This window comes from Archocentrus centrarchus, unplaced genomic scaffold, assembly GCF_007364275.1.
Source record: "Archocentrus centrarchus isolate MPI-CPG fArcCen1 unplaced genomic scaffold, fArcCen1 scaffold_35_ctg1, whole genome shotgun sequence".
Classification (NCBI taxonomy): Eukaryota; Metazoa; Chordata; class Actinopteri; order Cichliformes; family Cichlidae; genus Archocentrus; species Archocentrus centrarchus.
This window is the reverse complement of record NW_022060262.1, coordinates 2,442,007-2,462,907: the sequence shown is the minus strand read 5'-3', so window position 1 is coordinate 2,462,907 and position 20,901 is coordinate 2,442,007. Positions and strand designations below refer to the sequence as shown.

General features: G+C 42.0%; 1 protein-coding gene across 1 annotated transcript; it reads right to left on the bottom strand.

The window, feature by feature from the left end:
• Nucleotides 1-8,816: 8,816 nt before the first annotated feature.
• Nucleotides 8,817-12,786, bottom strand: LOC115776629 (GTPase IMAP family member 9-like). The gene is made up of 2 exons (XM_030724354.1): nt 12,651-12,786; nt 8,817-10,076 (listed from the first exon to the last, which is right to left on the bottom strand). The coding sequence occupies exons 1-2, from the start codon at nt 12,685-12,687 to the stop codon at nt 9,160-9,162; spliced, it is 954 nt and encodes a 317-aa protein (XP_030580214.1). The 5' UTR covers nt 12,688-12,786; the 3' UTR covers nt 8,817-9,159.
• Between the last annotated feature and the right edge of the window lie 8,115 nt (nt 12,787-20,901).

Here is a 20,901-nt window from a genome sequence, read left to right as displayed (position 1 = left end):
TAATGATGATTCTGTTTGTTATGGTCATTTTTAAAGCTGAACTTACAGGAACACTGAGACACTTTAATCTTAACGACAGAGGAAAGAAACTGGAACAAAAAAACCCCAAAAGCACCGCTGAGCGAGTGACAACAGTGCAAGTTATAGCAAAGTGTTATAAGTGTTATAAGTTATAGCAAAGCCAGTGAACAAATGTGTGGAGTTTGATGAGTGTAAATTCACACATTATGCATCTATGGTGTGGATTTAAACAGCCTGGGTCACATCGTTCTCAATGATGTGCAGTGCAATATTTTTAATAAACAGGCAGCTTGCACTGGAGGGAGCTCAGAAACTACATTTTATTCCTGCCATGTTTGACAATAATAAACAATAAAGCTCTTTGAATCTTACGGCCAACGTTAGTTTTTGAGGAACAGACGCCAACGCCAAGGCGACTTCTTCTTCAGCACAGCTGAGCTAAAAGTTACACGTCCTCAAACACCCTCACAGCAACCCTGTTATGGAGTTACACCAACTGAACTGTGCTGTACAAAAATGTACATTGTAAACAATCCTTAAATGTGCCACAAGATGGGACTCCAACCCAACAGTGTCTCCATTCAGGCTGTCAGCATTGAGGCCTGCGGGTGGCCTCTGTGCAGCACAGTATGGCTCCATACTCCATACAGAGATGCTGCACTCTTGTGCTTTGTGGAGTTAAATCAGTGAATATAAAAAATGCTTTAAATTCAGAAACCTGCAGATGTTATATCTGCATGTCAGGATCTGTTATTGTAGACATTTATCATCACAGTAACAGTGTTACTAACTTATACGTGGAAACAGACAAGCTTATGCTTTACAATAAATACTTGAAATGATTAAGCCCTGGAGGTGCACTCCTTTAGACGTGAGCTTCTCCACGTGTCTGCGATTGCACTGCCACTTCCTGTTGTGAACCTGGAGCATAATGGACATCATGCTCAGAGGATGTGAGGGTTACGCTCTCCACACTGCCTCCTTTACAAAAAATAGATGGGTGCATCTGTAAGAAAGAAAGAAAGAGAAAAAAGTTAATACAGTCAAACTTTCATATCTTGAAAACTTTATTGACTGCTTGTTTGGAACACAGGTTTGTGTTACAAACTTAGCGTCTATGAGATTCAGGGGAGAATTGTATCAGAGAATAATATATATTTGTCTCCCACTGCTGACATATTGTCATATCGGTCATATTGTTCTGAAATAAGGTCCCGGGAAAAGGTTGGCTTTAAAACGATCCATGTATCCACATTTCATGTACTGAAAGGGCAGCAGTGGGGTGCAGCAGCAGTGGGGTGTAGCAGCAGTGGGGTGCAGCAGCAGTGGGGTGTAGCAGCAGAGGGGTGCAGCAGCAGTGGGGTGCAGCAGCAGTGGGGTGTAGCAGCAGAGGGGTGCAGCAGCAGTGGGGTGTAGCAGTAGTGGGGTGTAGGAGCAGTGGGGTGTAGCAGTAGTGGGGTGCAGCAGTAGTGGGGTGCAGCAGCAGTGGGGTGTAGCAGTAGTGGGGTGAAGCAGCAGTGGGGTGTAGCAGTAGTGGGGTGTAGCAGTAGTGGGGTGTAGGAGCAGTGGGGTGTAGCAGCAGTGCGGTGTAGGAGCACGGTCCGGGACGCTTTGAGCCCTCTAAAATGTCCTGTGATGGACTGGAAGCAGCTCAGTCCAGGCAACAACAACGGACGGGCGGTGTCTGCACAGGCGAGGGGAGGATTTAAAGACACACACACAGTGTGTGTGTGAGTGAGTGTGAGAGATTTACACAAGCAAACAAAATAAAACTCGACAAAAGATACCGTTTAAAAATTGCATTCAACAAACCGTTCAATAGCAATAATTCAATAGCAGCAATACGTGCTTAATGTGTGTAATATTAAAGCCATACATCAACAAGGAGAAACACAAAGAAAAACATGACGTGTGTAACATCAGAACACAGCGAATGCTGGACAAAAACAAACCGAACTCTTTGAAGGAGTCAAAGGTCAAATCCAGCTGCATCCTGATGTTGAAGCTGCTTCTGTTTTGGAGCTAGCTTGGTTAGATGCTCCAATTAGACTTGCAGGGTCTTTGTGGCCTCTGTACACAACCTACAAAGTGGGCGACCTCATGTCGTAGCTGGATTTTGTTTTGTTTTTTCTCGGTCCTCGCTCTTTGTGCTCAGTTTTTTGGCTGCAAACATAATCATCCGATTTTTCACTTTCTTCATTCTCTCCCTCCAGGAATTTGCTGACATTTGTGAGTCCTTATATGGATGCTTTGATTATTATTCCTGATTGTTATTCTGTCACTGATAAATTCAAACACTGCAGCGAAAAGCAGCCAGAAACGCACAAGCACCAAACAAGGTAATCACAACATTGTGTGCTGCGTGGACCCGACCTGTAGTCACATTTCTCCAGAGGCGCACGTCAGGTTACCTCGTAGGATCAGAGCGGTTTGTGTAGCTGTTGTGGACTTTCATGTTGGTGGTTTTCCACTTGAGAAGTGCTGCGCACATGTTTTCATCATCTACAACAAGAAACTTCTATCTGTGCTGTCATACTCACAGAAACCCGTTTATGGGATTCTGCCGCTTTCTCTGCAGATGCTGCCAGGATGAATGTCCTGGGGGTTAACCCCTTTTCCTGCAGATGTTTGATAATGCCACGGTGCCAAATTTCATCCATTTTCACAAAATGTCTCCAGGGCTACTTTTCCAAGTCCTCAATCCAGTGTGGGTTTATCTGGAAAGAAAACATGCAGGTAGCATCAGTAAAGGTTGAATTTAAGGCACGCCAAATTTAATTACTGCATAATAACTCCTTCTTAGTCAGCCTATGAACTTTTCAGCCTGTCCTGGGTCTGCCCCGGAAACCATTTAGTGACAAGTTTTTTTACTGTGTTATGGATAACTTTGGGAATTCTGTCAGATGGAGGCTCGTCCATAGAGCTCATTAAAGTTTAGCCCGTTTGAAGCCTGGAAAGTAAAAATACAGATTGAACAGACTCATCAGTATCACAGCTCTGTCATTAGGACAGGAGAATCTGGTGGATTATAATCGAGAACATGATTATTAAATTATTGCTTCAGCTTTGATTCTTTCAGCTGCAGCCTCGGTGGTTTAATAGTCTGAGAGTAAATCATTACAAAAGATGAATTCAAACAGATTTAGTATGAAGTCAACAACGGCAGCGTAAAACTACTGTTTCAGGATCATTTACTGATGCATGTGGATTGGTGGACCGATAGGGGGCACCCTCCTACTTTAAAACGCACACAAACATCACACACATGTTGTAGACAGGGAGGGGGGGGTGTGGGAAAATGCCTTCAGTTTTTCACACGGGTCGGTGACGGTACGCTCGGTGTTAACTGAAGGTCCCTGAGTTCCGTTCCGGATCATTCAGTCCACTGTAACCCCTGCTTAAAAATACACTTCGGCTCATCAGCTCCCAGAAACATAAACGTAGCGACGTTACTGAAAAACTGGACTTGTTACGACAATGCAGGAAGTTTTTATTAAAATAAGAAAAGGCACACTCAGTGCTGCTGTTAGCCTCACAGCAGTAAGGTTTTTATTCTTCCTGTTCTAGTAAAGATAAAGTGCTTTAAGTGCTTATAACAGGGCTCTTCAACTCCAGGCCTCGAGGTCCGGTGTCCTGCAAGTTTTAGATGTGTCTCCGCTTCAATACACCTGAGTCAAATACAGAAGTCATTAGCAGGACTCTGGAGAACTTGACTTCATACTGAGGAGGTAATTCATCCATTTGATTCCGGTATGTTGGATCAGGGACACATCTGAAACCTGCAGGACACCGGACCTCGAGGCCTGGATTTGAGTAGCCCTGGTTTATAATAAAGTGCTGAAGGAGCTGTTATCATTTACAGCTCATGAACCTGTAACACACTCACACTGATTCCCGTCCTAAATATGGAAAATTCATGCATTTTCATTCTATATGTTAGCACCATTTCTGTGGTTAAAACCACCACAATATGAAAAAAAAAGAAAAAAACAGCAGGTAGGAGCACCTGTTTGATTTGGCAGAGTTTCTGCTGTATTCCCCAAAGAGGATTTCTTTGTGCAGCTGGAATTGAACCAGAAGCTTTTCCCTGATTCTAGTGTTTCTCTGTGTGCTGTCAGTGGGATACTCAGTACATGCAGCCTGCTGAGCCATAACTCAGTACCAGGACTGAAGGAAGCTGAGCAGCAGAGTCACAGCAGCACTAAATGAGCTGCACAGCCACAGGAATTTAGCTGCATTCAGTTGGTGATGGAGGAAAGGTGGAAAGCTGTGATGTTTGGTCCTGATCTGCTCACAGGCTAAACTCATGTTAATGTCTCTGAGCTCAACACTCAGACTAAGCTGTGATTAAAGTGTCATGTTAGAAATAAACAGCACTGAATGGTCCAAATGATCCTTTATGGAATATGAAGGATGCAGCATTTCTCTCCTGACCCAACTCATTCTCTTCCAATTATCGTGTTCAGGGTCGCAGGGGGGCTGGAGCCTATCCCAGCTGTCATAGGGTGAGAGGCAGGATACACCTGTACAGGTCACCAGCCTGTCGCAGAGAAAAACATTCATGGATCTGAAAAACTTCATATCAGCTGATTAACAGGAGGATGTTGCTACACACTGTTTTTGTTTTTATGCATTTAGTTACAACAACAACAACAAGCGCAATAGCAGAATAGCAAATTAAGTTAAAAGGAATGTCATTTTAAATAGAATTATAGTTTTGCAGCTAACATGGTTTAGTGGACATCTGACATTTATCTAAAACTGTCTGGGTGGCATGTCATCAGCTAGTTTCAGCACTATGCTCCACCATGCTTATTGTTAGTTCATATCCTGACAACAATTTGTTGACCTTCAGTCCCAAGCAGTGGCGGGGGGGGCTGAGGGTTCTATGAAGGATCATTTGTTCTTTCAGTTCTCAACACACACAAGCTGTTTTCTTGGGGTTCTATGACTTTTCCAGGTGGAGCTATAGCACCCCCTAGTGCACCCCCTGGCGCGCCACTGGTCCCAAGTGCTTTTTATTTTAACATTGGATGAAAATGTAGTCAAGAGCAATATATGAGAACAAAACTAAAAGTCAATATTTGAACATAAAGTTTGTCATTTTTGCAGGATTCTTGCAATACTGCATACGTTTTAGCTAACCTTAACACAATGAAATAAGAGTTTTTAGAAATTACATATTGAATGTTTGTAGTTATTTGTGTTGCTAATAGTAAACTGTCAGCCACTTCATTAAATAAATTGTTATTCCAGTTTTTTATTTGTCTAGTTCATGTAGTACTAGCGTTGTTAAGTACAAAGTGTTAGGAGGTCTGCTGTGAAGGAAAAGTATGTTGGACAGTCATGCTACAGAGACTAATGTTCTTTTGTAGCATGTTAAACAAAGTGAAAAATGTTCAGAATGTAGAAGCTGGAAAACGGTAATATTTTTTTAAAAATCAGGAATTGTAACCATTGTCATATTTTTAAGGATTAAACAGTTTAAGAATTTAGGGACTATATAAAATCACGTGACATATGACGTCCGAAGCTGATTTTAGCTTTGTTTTTTGGTGGTCTGGGAGCAGGCACCGACTCTATGGGGATGGGGTTTTGGGGGGATGGCAGGAGGAGAGAAGCTGCAGAGAGGCGTGTAAGACTGCACCTCTGCTTCCTGGTCTCAACCCTGGGTAGTCAGGTTTTAGGAGGGTTAATAAATTTGGCCATATTTCTAGAAATGAGAGCTGCTCCATCCAAAGTGGGATGGATGCTCCTAACAAGATCAGGTTTTCCCCAGAAACTTTGCCAATTATCTATGAAGCCCACAAATTTGAATATTTGCAGTTTTTTTGAGGTAAAAAGTGTGATGTGGATTTCTGCATGTCAAAGTGAGAGAAACGCTGCGTAAACTGTGCAGTGTGTCCAGTTTCTCAGCTGCAAACACAGCGGTGCAGACCTGCTCTGACTTTTTTAATTTTGGCAACATTGAATGTAGCATAAATTGCTTTTTGCCTCTCGCAGGTGCAACTTGATTTGAAAAGCTTTCACTGCATCATACACGTGTGTAATTACGCGGTCTGTCCGTGAAGCTGCAGGTTTAATGCATTAAGATGCTTCATTATGTCACAGAGAAAGGCTGACCCACACAGACACTTTCACTCCGGAGCCCTGCCGAGACTTCTCCTTTACTTTCCATCAGCTGACAGGTTTCCTCAGGCATCATCTCACCAGAAGCTGTTTCTTCTGAAACTGCCGCTGATTTAAACCTTTGTCTCTTACAAAGTTCACTGTCTGTGTTACAGTACTTACAGTATGATTCATTCAGTCTTCTGGACTTTGCTGTGCACCATTTCCTGCTGTGTGATGCAGTGATACCCTGTCAGCTCACCTGTGCAGGTCTCCCTCTGCATCTTCTCCCGCATCTGTCCCACCAATCCGCTCTTTTCCCTGAACATTGCAGGCAAATTTTTTGACCATTTTTGAGGGTCAGACTAGCTTAAATGTCACTATAAAAAATGCTGACTGATGTTTTTAACCACTGATCACTGATCAATGTGTCATTGCCAATGCGGGAAACAGGTTAGTGTACAGGTCTTGGCCTGTGCAGCATCTGTTGCAGTGCATTGTGGGATTTGTAGTATATGTGGTAGGAGCACTGTTTACTCGCAGGCCATTAATAAACTCTGATAAAAAAGTGTTCCTGTAGTTAGTCTGGCTTAATCCTACAGTCCAAAGGCAGGCATGGCAGTTAGGTTAATTGACCATAGGTGTGACTGTGAGTATGCTTTTGTCTCTGTGTTAGCCCTGTGACAGCTGGGAACATGCAACTTACTGTAAGTCATATGAGTAGAGGACCAATGAAGGGACCAGTTCAAACTGTTTTCTGTAAGAGTAACAGGGGCACAAGGAGTCTGGAGATACTTACAGTAATTTCAAAGACTTAAAGCATTAAAAAATAAAAGTACAAATAGAAAAAATAACATCTGGTGCCAAATATTATAAATAAGGCTATGCAACAGTAATGAAAAATGCCATCCGTTTTATATGGATTTTCATAATATATTGGTAAATGAACTTGAGCAAAGATCACTGGGGGCGTGACAATTCAGGATACTTGTGTGAAAAAAATATAAATAAAAAAAGCTGTCATTATTGTAACCATATAAAGTAAAATAAATAATGCTTTCCAAAGATGGGTCGGGTGGTTAATAGTGTAAGAGAAGCTTTTAGAAATAAATAACAACCCATTTTTATACCAAAATACACTCAAGTTTGTCTTGGACACTCAAATGGCATCGAATACAGTGCACCACATTACAGCTGCGCTCTTGTTAGGCCAGAGTGAAAAGCAGCTTTTTGAATGTGAAGAATTAGTGAATGCACACAGATTTGCGGATTGGATTTCTGAAAACTGTTAAAATAATATTTCATGCTCCTTTTTAACTCAAACAGTGAAAGTGGAAATGTTGTTCTCATTTATCACCACAGAGATTTTTATCAGGAACAATGTAGATGTCAAACTTTCATTTATGGCGCTATTTGATCTAAACACCATTTTTATTGTTGATTGTTAAATCTTTTTAAGCTGACTATGGGTCAGAGTGGACAGATCAGTTAAAGGGCACATATCATGCCTTTAAATCCTTCCTTTTCATATGTAAATCATTCATTCGTGGTCTGTATAAAGTAGAACTGCAATGCTTTGGTCTGAATTCCTTATTATTGTAGCTCCACAGACCCCTCGTTTACACCTTCTCTGAGGCATCTTAGAGCAGCTCGTCTTGGTGCGGTCTCTTTAATGTGATTGAGACATTTCACGCCCCGCCCCCTCCAGGTCGCAGAGCGCTCCACTCCACCCCGTTCAGCCATTTTTGTAGTTTGATAGCAGCGATACGATTATCTACCGGCAGAGAAACAAGCACGTCAAAGAGGCTCTGATGCTGGGGGCAATCTAATCAATCATGTGGGTTAATCCACCCAACAACCAAACATTTTAACTTGCTATGGAGTAAGATAACTGTCAAAAAGGTGTGTGCACAATTCTAACATTCGTATTTGTAATTGAGAAACTGTGCAGATTAGGACTGTTTTTATGTGAGTACGAATCTAAAAGCTGTGAGTTCAAAGTCTTGTGAATACAACTCTAATTTCTGTGACTACGAACACCTCCCCTCTGTGTGGACACGAATTCATTTTTTTTTTTTTTTTTTTTTTTAGCCTGTCATGTCTGGCAGTTTTTGCACTCAGAATATGATCCGATTACGCTGGTGTACCAAACATATTTGATTTTCCAAGAATAGCTCTTTAAGTTTTACAATAGGCTACTCTTGTTAGCATGTATTTAGTTTGTATTTTGATTTTATTTTATTTATTTATACCAGGCGTGACAGGCAGAAAGGAAAGGGTACAAAAAGGAGTGAGAAAGAAAAACAAAAACAAAACAAAGGTGAGAAAAGAATAATCAAAGAATGATATCCACACGAATGGACACGAATTCAAGTTCGTGAGTACGAGTAGAAAAGTGTTGAAATGACGTCACAGGGCGGAGTAATCGATACCAAACACAGCATGCTCCAGATTTAAAGATGGCTGAGGACAGTGGACCGGGTGGAGCTACCAGCTCAGGTGACGCATGTATCCAGTATTTATATACATATATTAAGAAAAAGAATACTATTTAAAGTAATACCTGAGCTGGTAGCTCCACCCGGTCCACTGTCCTCAGTTGGTCCTCAGTTAGCAACAAAAACAAATTGTAAACTTTTTAAAAATATTTTATTTGTGCACAAAATAAAAAGCATTTCTTGTGCTAATCTCATTGTTTTGCCTTTTACATTGAATATCTAATCACCACAATAACCTGTCGCTCCTCTTTTGACAGAACAGGAAAAGAAACTTCATTAAATGTGTTTCCTGCCACAAGCAGTCAGAGAATATTTGAAAATATTACATCAAATTAATCACAAACAGTGAATGCAAGAAGCTAATAGTCTAACATAAACAAACAGCTATTAGTAAAGATAATACATTCAGTGAAAAGCCCATGAAATGCTAAGTATGATTTATCAGTATCAGAATTAATAAATGCTTACTGAGATTATTTTCATGCACTTTAATTTGATTATATTGCGCATCAGTGATCACAAGCACTGGATGTCACTGTATTTGGCACGCCTTCATTTTCACTGCAGCGGCTATAGCCCCGGCTGCAGCTCCCACTGCTCCTCCCACTCCAGCTCCAATTGGACCTCCCAGACTTCCTAAGGTAGCTCCTACAGCAAATCCAACAGCAGCTCCAGCAGTAGTTGTAGCACTCTCTAACAGAGCGCGTAAGAACCTGTTGTTTCTCTCTGCCTGACTTCGTGCTTCTTCAAACTTCATCTTCACATTCTCATGAAGAAGTCGTCTCAGCTCTTCTAGTATGGCTCTTTTAGCCTCTTTGAACATTTCGTTAGTGAAGCAGCTTCCTCCATTCCTCTGAACCATTTCATTGATCTTCTCCAGCAGCTCTCTGACCTGAGAGGGATCATCAGATCTGTTGTTAAAAACATGATATCCTCCATGACACAGACGGATGAAGTCACGGACATCTGTACTCTGACCAATTAATTCATCCATGGAAACTCCTTCTTCCAGATCATCTCCATGGGTGAACAAGGTCATAGTGTAACAGGCTGCCTCCTTTCCAAACATCTCCTGAAGAATTTTCACTGTTTTTTGTTCTTCTTCAGTGAATCTGTTTGGCTGGATTACAACCAGGAACACATGAGGACCAGGAGCAGCAAAGGAGATGCATTTTACTATCTCTCTCCTCACTGCATCTTTAGACATCCTGGTGTCATACAGACCTGGAGTATCAACTACAGCCAGCGTTTGACCTTCAAATTCTCCTGTTGCTTTCTGACACTCTGATGTCAGAGACTTAAAAGCCATCTTTGATTCAAAAGCTTTTCTTCTTAAGATGGTATTTCCTGTTGCACTCTTTCCAACTCCAGTTTTCCCAACGAGGACAATCCGAAGATTTACTTCATCTTTCTCCAGGTCCTGTTCCTCTGGTTCTTGTTCATTTAATGCTGTTGGAGAATTTAACAAAAATGTTATTTATACTGTTAAACCCCAATTTAACCCTTCAGAAGTTCAGAAGTTGGTGTGCTTGTAAAATTGAAATAAAAAATTCAAAATGAGCTTAAGGTGGTTTTTACTCAGTTTCAACATCAGATATTCTTTCTGTGTTCTATTGCTAATAAAATATAAGATCTGCAAATCTTTGCATTCTGTTCCACACAGTGTCCCATTTTTTAAAATCAGAGTCAAAGATAAAAGCTAAATGATCATTTTAAACATTGTACAGCCCTCTAAATATAATATCACTGTACATCAAACCATGAAAACAAAAATGCCATTTTTCATAATTCTCTCTGTGTTTTTATGGTACTATGTGTCTTATTTATTTTAATATATAAACTTTCATTCACAATTGTGTACAAAATTTTCTCTATATATTACATATTGTAATATATTGTACTCTAATATTCATTTTCTTACATCTCCTACCTCAAAAGCATATGTAGGTGTTTGGTTCTCTGCAGCTTCATCCATGTTGTAAATGATCACACAGTTTAGTCTTTTGGCTCATTTACTTACTTCATCATAGCTCTGGAAATACACATCAGTAGCCATGACTGTAAATGTTCCCACTCATATTTTTGCCCAGAGGCTAAGACACACCAAGAGTGGCTGACTGAAGGCCGTACAGTCCTGATCCTCAAGGACCCCCCCCAGAAGGGGCCAGTCCCATCCAACTACCAGCCTCAGTACAACATGGAAACTCCTGTCAGGCACTGTAGCAGCTAAGATGGGTAGGCATGTGGCACAATAGATGAGCGAGGCCCAGTAATGGATAGGCAGAGATGCCAGGGGAGCAAAACTCCAGCTACTAGTAGATAAAGCAGTCACTCGAGACTGTAAGACCTGACTGACCTGTGCACCGCCTGGATTGACTACAAGAAAGCCTATGATTCGATGCCGCACACATGGATCCTGGAATGCCTAGAACTGTATGAGATCAACAGGACCCTGAGAGCCTTCATCAAGAACTCAATGGGGATGTGGAGAACAACACTAGAGGCCAACTTCAAGCCCATCGCAAAAATCAACATCAAGTGTGGGATTTACCAAGGAGATGCTCTGTCCCCACTGCTGTTCTGCATAGGCCTGAATCCCCTCAGCCAGCTCATCAACAAGTCTGGCTACAGATACCGACTACGAAATGGAGCAAACATCAGCCACCTCCTGCACGTGGATGACATCAAGCTGTATGCTAAGAGTGAATGAGATATTGATTCACTGATCCACACCACCAGGATCTATAGCAATGATATTGGAAGGTCATTTGGACTGTGGAAATGTAGTTGGATGTAACTAAGAGAGGAAAAGTAGTCAGAACTGAGGGGATTACACTACCAGAAGGCAACATTGCAGACATTGAGGACAGCTACAAGTACCGAGGTGGCCAAGGACTAGTGAGTGTCAGAACCACTGTCCTAGATGAAACAACGAATATCCATGAATACATCAGGAAGATGGCCACAAAAGATCACATGCTTAGTGAGTACCTCAGGGAACAGAAACCAGAGAAAGAAAAGGAGGAAGAACAGGAACCACCATGAAAGGACAGTCCTGTGCACGGCATTTACCACCGGCAGACTGAAGAAATCCTTCCAATGGCTGGACAAAGATGGACTGACAGACAGTGTTCCTGGTCTGCAGTGGTCAATATCTATCAAAAGTTGACTAAGGAAGGAACCAGCAATAGGATCATGGATGAACAAGGTTCACTGATGTATGTGGGGAGCAAAGGCTGGCCTATGTGGTCCAGCCCAACAGATGAGCTACTGTAGCTCAAAGCGACGAAAAAGTTAATGCTGGTTCTGATAGAAAGGTGTCATAATGCACAGTGCATCACAGTTTGCAGGCTACCAGACTGTGGTGGTGAGTGCACTGTGCTTTGGCGTGGTGTGCTGGGGGGAGTGGCTCGCTCTAGAGACAGGAACAGAGAGGATAAGCTCATTAAGAGGGCGAGCGCCACAATCGGGGCTGAACTGGACTCTGTTCAACAACAGTTGGGGTGAAGCTGTTAAGGAAACTGAACAATAGCTCACACCCACTGCACGACTTGGAGGTATTTTGAGAAAGCACATTCAGCCACAGACTGACACACCTCAGTGCAGAAAACAATGTAGCAGGAAGTCCTACGTGCCAGCAACAAACCACTAACCTGAATGCACAGTTGTACATAGTATTTATATTTATGTTGTGTATTTAATATTCTTAGTCAAATAGTATAAATATTGTGTATAAACTGGATAGTATTTATATAGTATTTATATTGTGTCCTTATATTAGTGTTAATTGTTGCTGTTGTAACAAAGCAATTTCCTGCAAGGGATCAATAAAATTATTTTCTTTTCTTTTCTTTTCTAAATGTTAAATATCACAAAGAAAATTTATGCTCAGCTTTTACTTTTGAAGTCAAACTATCCAATCAAGAAAGGTGTCTCTACAGCTGCAGTTCTCTTAAAGCAGACTTTAAAGTGAACCTGAAATGTATTTGGAGCTTACAGTATGATATTTCCAAATGTACTTACCAACCAGAGCGAGCAGTTCATTCTTGTTGTCTTCCATGGTGTTTGCTCAGGCAGTCAGTGTGTGATGCGTAACTCTCGATGTTCTGCTGCTGAGTAGTTTTGTTTTGCCTCTTAGCTTCGTGTGGTCTGCTTCTAGATGCCTCCCCTTAAAAATACCCCACTCCTATAATTGGACAGGGGCATGTTTTTATTCAGCTGCAAAAGGACTTGTTTCTTGTTTCTGTTACATCAGAAGCAGCTCAGTTCAAACTGTCTGCATTTTTTTTACAAAAAGCAAATTGTTTAAATATTCCTCTGCAAAACTACAGAGAAGATTTGGCAAGTCTTTCATGGCCATGAGCCACATACTCAACTCAACTCAACTCAGCTCAGCTCAGCTCAGCTTAGCTCAGCTCTACTATACTTTACTCAACTCAACTCAACTCAGCTCTACTCAGCTCTACTCTACTTTACTCGGCTCAAATCAACTCAGCTTAGCTCTGCTCTACTCTACTTTACTTTAATCAACTCATCTCAATTCAGCTCAGCTCAGCTCAACTCAACTCAACTCAGCTTAGCTCAGCTCAACTCTACTCAACTCAACTCAGCTCTACTCAGCTCAGCTTAGCTCAGCTCTACTCTAATCAACTCAACTCAACTCAGCTCAGCTCTACTCAACTCAACACAGCTCTGCTCTACTTTACTCAGCTCAGCTCAACTCAACTCAACTCAACTCAGCTCAGCTCAGCTCTACTAAGCTCAACTCAACTCAGCTCTACTCAGCTCTACTCTACTTTACTCAACTCAACTCAGCTCAGCTCAGCTCAGCTCAGCTCTACTCAACTCAACTAAGTTCTACTTTACTCAACTCAACTCAGCTCAGCTTATCTCAGCTCAGCTCAGCCAACTCTACTTTACTCAACTCAACTCAACTCAACTCAACTCAACTCTACTCAGCTCAGCTTAGCTCAGCTCAGCTCTACTCAGCTCAGCTCAGCTCTACTCAATTCAACTCAACTCAGCTCTACTTTACTCAACTCAGCTCAGCTTAGCTCAGCTCAGCTCAACTCTACTTTACTCAACTCAACTCAACTCAACTCTACTCAGCTCAGCTCTACTGTACTTTACTCAACTCAACTCAACTCAACTCTACTCAGCTCAGCTCTACTATACTTTACTCAGCTCAGCTCAGCTCTACTCAGCTCTACTCTACTTTACTCAGCTCAACTCTACTCAACTCAACTCAGCTCAGCTTAGCTCAGCTCAGCTCAACTCTACTTTACTCAACTCAACTCAGCTCAGCTCAGCTCAGCTCTACTCAGCTCAACTCAACTCAGCTCTACTCTACTTTACTCAGCTCAGTTCAACTCAACTCAGCTCAGCTTAGCTCAGCTCTCCTCTACTTTACTCAACTCAGCTCAGCTCTACTCAAGTCAACTCAGCTCTATTTTACTCAACTCAGCTCAGCTCAGCTCAACTCTACTTTACTCAACTCAGCTCAGCTCTACTTTACTCAACTCAGCACAGCTCAGCTCAGCTCTACTTTACTCAACTCAACTCAGCTCAACTCTACTTTACTCAACTCAACTCAGCTCAGCTCTACTTTGCTCAACTCAACTCAGCACAGCTCAGCTCTTCTTTACTCAACTCAACTCAACTCAGCTCAGTTCAGCTCTACTTTACTCAACTCAACTCAGCTCAGCTTAGCTCTACTTTACTCAACTCAGCTCAGCTCAGCTCTACTTTACTCAACTCAGCTCAGCTCTACTTTACTCAACTCAACTCAGCTCAGCTCAGCTCTACTTTACTCAACTCAGCTCAGCTCAGCTCTACTTTACTCAACTCAACTCAGCTCAGCTCTACTTTACTCAACTCAACTTAGCTCAGCTCAGCTCAGCTCTACTTTACTCAACTCAACTCAGCTCAGCTCAGCTCAACTTTACTCAACTCAACTCAGCTCAGCTCTACTTTACTCAACTCAACTCAACTCAGCTCAGCTCAGCTCTACTTTACTCAACTCAACTCAGCTCAGCTCTACTTTACTCAACTCAACTTAGCACAGCTCAGCTCAGCTCTACTTTACTCAACTCAACTCAACTCAGCTCAGCTCTACTTTACTCAACTCAACTCAACTCAGCTCAGCTCAGCTCTACTTTACTCAGCTCAACTCAGCTCAGCTCTACTATACTCAACTCAACTTAGCACAGCTCAGCTCAGCTCTACTTTACCCAACTCAACTCAGCTCAGCTCAGCTCTACTTTACTCAACTCAACTTAGCACAGTTTAGCTCAGCTCTACTTTACTCAACTCAATTCAACTCAGCTGTACTTTACTCAACTCAATTCAACTCAGTTCAGCTTAGCTCAGCTCAGCTCAACTCTACTTTACTCAACTCAATTCAACTCAACTCAGCTCAGCGCTACTTTACTCAACTCAGCTCAGCTCAGCTCAGCTCAGCTCTACTCTACTCTACTCTGCTCAGCTCAGCTCTACTCTACTAAACTCAACTCAACAGCATTTTCCTCACAAATGTGGCATAATTAAAGGGGAAATAAACTTTCTGGGCAGCACGGTGGTGTGGTGGTTTTTGAAACAGCAGGCATGGATATTTTTCGTTCATGTTTCACCACTAGATGCAGCTGTGGTGCTGTTAATGCCATGGAGAAAGTTTATATATATCAAGTTTTTTTGAGTGCTTTTTTTTTTTGTAACAGGTCCCATTACAGAGGGCATGAAGACAGAATACACTCGTGTTAAACAGCATAAATAATGAGCAGAGGAAACGTGCTGCCTGGTCAGTCTTGCCAGAATGACAAGCTTAAGACAGCTAAGGCAGCGCATTCCCATGGCAGGAACTCTGCTACCCTCTACTGTCCATAGTTATACACAGTCACTTGCTGCACAGCGCTTGGGAGACTTATTAAATCTCATGTTACTTGTACACAAACAGTGTGAAACATACAATATTATATACATATAATCAAACTTAATTCACAAATGTGACCCCATATTTGCTTTGGTCAGATTTTCTATTTTCATCATTTTCATGGCATTTGTGAGAGCAAAGGAACAATAATATTTGATACTTAGGTGGTAGTAAAACAGCAGTCTTGATAAATTTAGTTTAAGGTAACGGTGACATCACTTCCGGTTCAAAAGGGCTCAGTAGACAGTTGATTCGAGCAAACCTGATATGGAGCCAATTAACAGCTAAGATAGAAAATAAGTGTTTCCAAGTCCACTTGCAGGCCAAAGTGGTATGTTTATTCTAGGTTTTGTAAATTGTATATTTGTGTAAGCTGAGATAAGTAAGGTAATATTTTGAAGCTGCACATGAGGCAGTAGCCACCGAAGCGGTAATTAAAATAATGAAAACACAGCATCAATGTGAGGAAGAAATTAGAGAAGTTAAAGATGCAAACAAAATTTTATAAAGTGTCTTGATATTAATTCATTCACAGATGAGTGTTTCAGAAACTTCTGATCTGCTGGGATTTCCCCACAAAGCATCTCTGAGATTCACAGAGAAAATATCCAGTGAGCAGCTCTCTGGGTGAAACTGTCTTGTTGAGGTCAGAGGTCAGAGGAGGATGGACAGACTGCTTCAGACGGGCAGCACAAAGTCAAATAACTCCTCATTACAATCAATGTGCAGAAGAGCATCTCTGAGTGCTCAGCACTGTGAAGCTGATGGTCCACAGCAGCAGAAGACCACAGCAGCAGTCACACTGAGCATCATTTAAAGCCCACAGCCTTCCTGAGTGCTGTTACTGACCATCTCCATCCCTGTATGACCACAGTGGACCATCTCCTGATGGCTGCTTCCAGCAGGATAACGCACCATGTCACAAAGCTCCCATCATCTCAGACTGCTTTCTTCATCATGACGATGAGTCCTCTGCACTCACATGGCCTCCACAGGAACCAGAACTCCACCCTGTAGAGCACCTCTGGGATGTGGAGGACCAGGAGAGTCTATGATGTGAACATGGACCAAAGTCTGAGGAATGTTTCAGCATCTTGTTGCATCTGAGGCACGAAGAACTAAAGCAGATATGAAGGTGAAAGGGGTCCAAATGAGTACCAGGAAGGTGTACCTAATAAAGTGGCCAGTGATGGTATATCACTGTAATTAAATCAGAAATGTGACCACAGTTTTGGAGCATTCAGTGCCTGAAAACATGTGTAGGACATGGTTTTATATATTTATTAAATGTAATGAAGAACCGAGGCTGATCCTGGATCAGAAACTGAGCAGGTTGGGTCCAGTTAGTACTTGGAGGTGAGACCGCCTGTTGGAGCACTTTCCTGCCACTAGATGGCAGCAGCAGAGCACAGTTTAACCTTGAGACAGAGCCGCAGGTGAGCTTCACTGCACGGAGCTGCTGCTCGTCTGAGGCTCAGTTTTCCTGCTGAATCAGCTTCTGATTAAAGAGGAGACTCGATCAGCACAAACTCACACACAGCTGCTGATGCACTTTAGCATCAACATGTCTGTGAGACACTTCCTCTCAGTTTTCTGCACGCTGACCACAAAATCACACACATGCTACAAAAAGGCAGTTTATTAGTGGGGCAAAGGATTTCCTTCACATCATAAAAGCTCATTTGTACCCATTAAAATAAAAGTTTGACTTGAATATGAATTCATGTTGTATTAATCTGTGTGACGGTTAATTATCAGTCTGCTCTACAGTGAATCAGCTGTGAGGTGCTGTGTGGAGCAGTCAGAGAGCAGCAGCTGGATTCCAGTGGTTGGACTGGTGGACGACTTCAGTGAGGAGTAGAAGACATTTGGCTCTGGTAGAAACTGTGAACACAAACACACACAGCAGCAAAATATCAGCACAAACTAGAAGAAAGCCTGAACCTGATTATAGCAACTTTTTGAAAGAAGAAATACCAATGTGCCTGAAGGTCATGGACAGAGTCATTTTACCAGCAATGACATACAGAGCAGACCCTCACACAACAACGGACCCTCACACAACAACAGGAGAGGAAGCTGGCAGTGACCCAGAAGAGCACGGAAACATCAGCAGGAGAGACAAGATTAGAAATGATGTCAGAAGATCCAAGACTGAAGTGAAGGGTATCACAGAAAGCATCAGGAAAATGAGAGGACGGTGTGCAGGACATCTTAGCAGAACGAGCAACATCAGACGGGCCAAGAAAACAACTGAGTGGACCCCAAGAGAAGGGAAGGGTGAGAGGGAGACCCCAGAGAAGATGGTGAGAGGATATCGAGGAGGTGGGAGGCAGGTACCTACAAGTACCTACACAGATGCAAAATTATGTTAGCATAGGACAGACCGTTGTGTTTCAGCCACATAAAGAAGTCTTGTGTTAAGAGAAGTGAGGGGTATATTACATTACATGGCCTGGTTTGTGGCTGTTGTTCATTCTCATGGAGTGCACGGTAGTGCCTCAACATACATGTTGTGTTGTTGCTGTATGACAGCTCTCTGAGGCACAGCCGGCACCTCACCTTAAAAATATAACAATGTTAGGAGAATGTTTTGTAGGTTTGCACATCAAATATAGGGCATTTATAGTATATGTGTGAACATACATGCATCTTGGGGACATTTTTAATGTACACGTGTTGTACACACACACATACCTGTTTATATATTTTATCTGTCTATCTCAGTGGCAGCGCTAGGGGGTGCTATAGCTCCCCCTGGGTAATTCATAGCACCCCAAGAAAATAACTTGTCTGTGTGTTGAGAACTGAGAGAACAAATGATCCTTCATTGCACCCTCATTAAAATGCATTCACCCCCCTCCCCTCGCACCTGCAGAAAAATATTTCTGGAGCCTCCACTGATCGATCTATACTCCATGTGATTGATTTCAGCAGATGTACAGTAATATTTTTTACCTTATTGGGCGAAATCTTGTCAAAATGCTCCCAAACTGATGATGTCCTCCTCCTTGTTGGTGGCTCCACACTCAGCAAAGCAGCTCCTCGATCTCCTGCACATTAACGATCCTCAGACTCACCTCAGAAGACTCAGAGCACTTCCTGTGTTTGCCGCGGCTTAAACAACTTGAATCGCAGTCACGTGATTTCAGTAAACAGGGCCTCGGTTGTGTTTTGTCACGTGATATTGTGGAAAACGAGACGGACCTCGAAACAAGCTTCATTTGGACACGCCCCTTTTGCTCAACAGCCTCGGGGCTTCGGCACAAAACGAAACAGCCCTATGGGATTAAATTTGTCTCAATATTATTCAAACAAAAAAAAAACTAATCTCAATCAAAAACAAAATTGTGGTCAAAACTTTCAGAATTGTAATGAAATATTTTTTTTGTAAAACTATTTTTTTTATTTAAATGACTCATTTTTTTTCTCATGAAAAAAAAATTTGTTTGCAAAACCTAAATTTTTATTTGCGCCTGTCAGAAATCTTTGGTTACGATTCTCTAACTTTTGGTTTTGACGCTCCCTTTTTTTGGTTGAGGTGAGTGTTTTTTTGTTTGAATAATATTGAGACAAATTTAATCCCATACTGTTGGAGACGGTCAGCACACACACACACAAGCTATTTTCTTGAGGGTGCTATGACTTTTCCAGGGGGAGCTATAGCACCCCCCGGTGTTGTGCCAGAAAGTGATTTTTGATGTTTCTGTGTGCTTTTATGTGTAATGTCTTTGCTTATATTGATGAATAGAGTGTGGTCAAAAGGATTTATGCATCCATCCATCCATCCATTCGCTTCCGCACATCCTGTTAAGGGTCGCGGGGGGGCTGGAGCCTATCCCAGCTGTCATAGGGCGAGAGGCAGGGTACACCCTGAACAGGTCGCCAGCCTGTTGCAGGGCCACAAAAGGATTTATGAAGGGCCTAAATATAAAATGAAGAAATGACCTGTTATTCAAGTATGTTTATGACTCTGCATTATTGCATGTACATTATAATAAATCCAGTCCTCTTTAGTCACTTAAAATATCTTTATAGAGTGTAATGTTATATTTGTTCTGATTTCTGCTGCCCTCTTGGTCAGATATCTCTTTAAAATCTGGCCAATCACAGTTTTTACCCCCATAAATAAAGAATATATAAAAGTCGCTGCCAAAAACTGATTGCAGCTTCTACCTTGTGACAGAAATGTTGTTTCTTACTCAAAATGACTTGATATCATTCACGAGAGAAATGTTTGACAAATTTTTCACAGATTATAGGTCAGCAACTCATTTACAACAGTTTAAATATGGGCAATCATTTTCTGGCAATCACTTTTTGGAAGACGATCACTTTTTGGCACAACACCGGCGCCGCCACTGACGTGTGTTAGAGGAAGGGAGACAACAATGCACAAACAATGCACAAACTCACAGAGTCACTCACAGAGTCATTTCCCTCCCATGGGAAGTAGGGACATGTGGATGCAGTGTCCGTCCTTCACTCACACTTAAAAGCCGATTCACAGTTGCACAGGCGCGCTTCGGTCCCGGCAGCAAAAGACATTTTATGTCCTCAGAGTTTATTTCATGCTCACAATGAATTTTATACCAACTCTTATTTTTCTTCGGTGCTTTCTGCTCTTCGTCGCAGCGGGAGGAGAAGCCGCTCTTAAAAGTAAGACTTTCTTTTTATTCATTAATCCTTTCCCCACCTGCGCCGTGGTTATGATGGCCACGGTACTTCATAGTTACTTTCTATCCATTTTCTGCGTCTCGCGTATTGACACGATTGAATTTGACCAGATTTAGGAGCTGCTGCAAGGTGCAAAGTAAAGCAGAGACGGCTGTCTCCTGTCAGCCTGCAAACCACCGTAGGTGTCAGGACACAGCCGCAGGTAGCGTGGAAGTGTTAGTGTGGTGGTTCCCTGACCTCAGTTACTGTGTCAGCCCCTGGATGAACTTCATTTGAATTACTTAAATGTTATTGTTTCTGGGAGGAACTGTCATGCTACATGTTCACATTTGTTGCTTCATTAAAATATAGCAAGTGCATGATTGAGAGTAATTGTCTTTAACTTAAAAATGCACAAACTGGTAATAACAGTTGTATCTAAAGTCTGAATCTATCGCTTCTTTCAGTATGCAGCTCTGGGGTCCTCCACAGTTTATTCTCTTAAAGCAGCAGCTCTGACGTCAGCAACATTTTTTTTTCTTCCTGTATTTTGTGTGTCTCGTCAGATTGTGTATGAAGGGGACTGCACTTATTGTGATAGAAGCAGGAATATGAGTCCAAGCATCACATCATATCAAACTTGAGTCTATTGAAAAAAACTGGAAGTTTGGTCCCACACGAATGATTTCT

Excerpts from the sequence above, each read along its gene's own strand:
- LOC115776629 (XM_030724354.1), bottom strand. The coding sequence starts at position 12,687 with ATGGAAGACAACAAGAATGAACTGCTCGCTCTGGTTG. Across the intron at positions 10,077-12,650 it reads TGAACTGCTCGCTCTGGTTG|CATTAAATGAACAAGAACCA; the intron begins GTAAGTACATTT and ends ATTCTCCAACAG.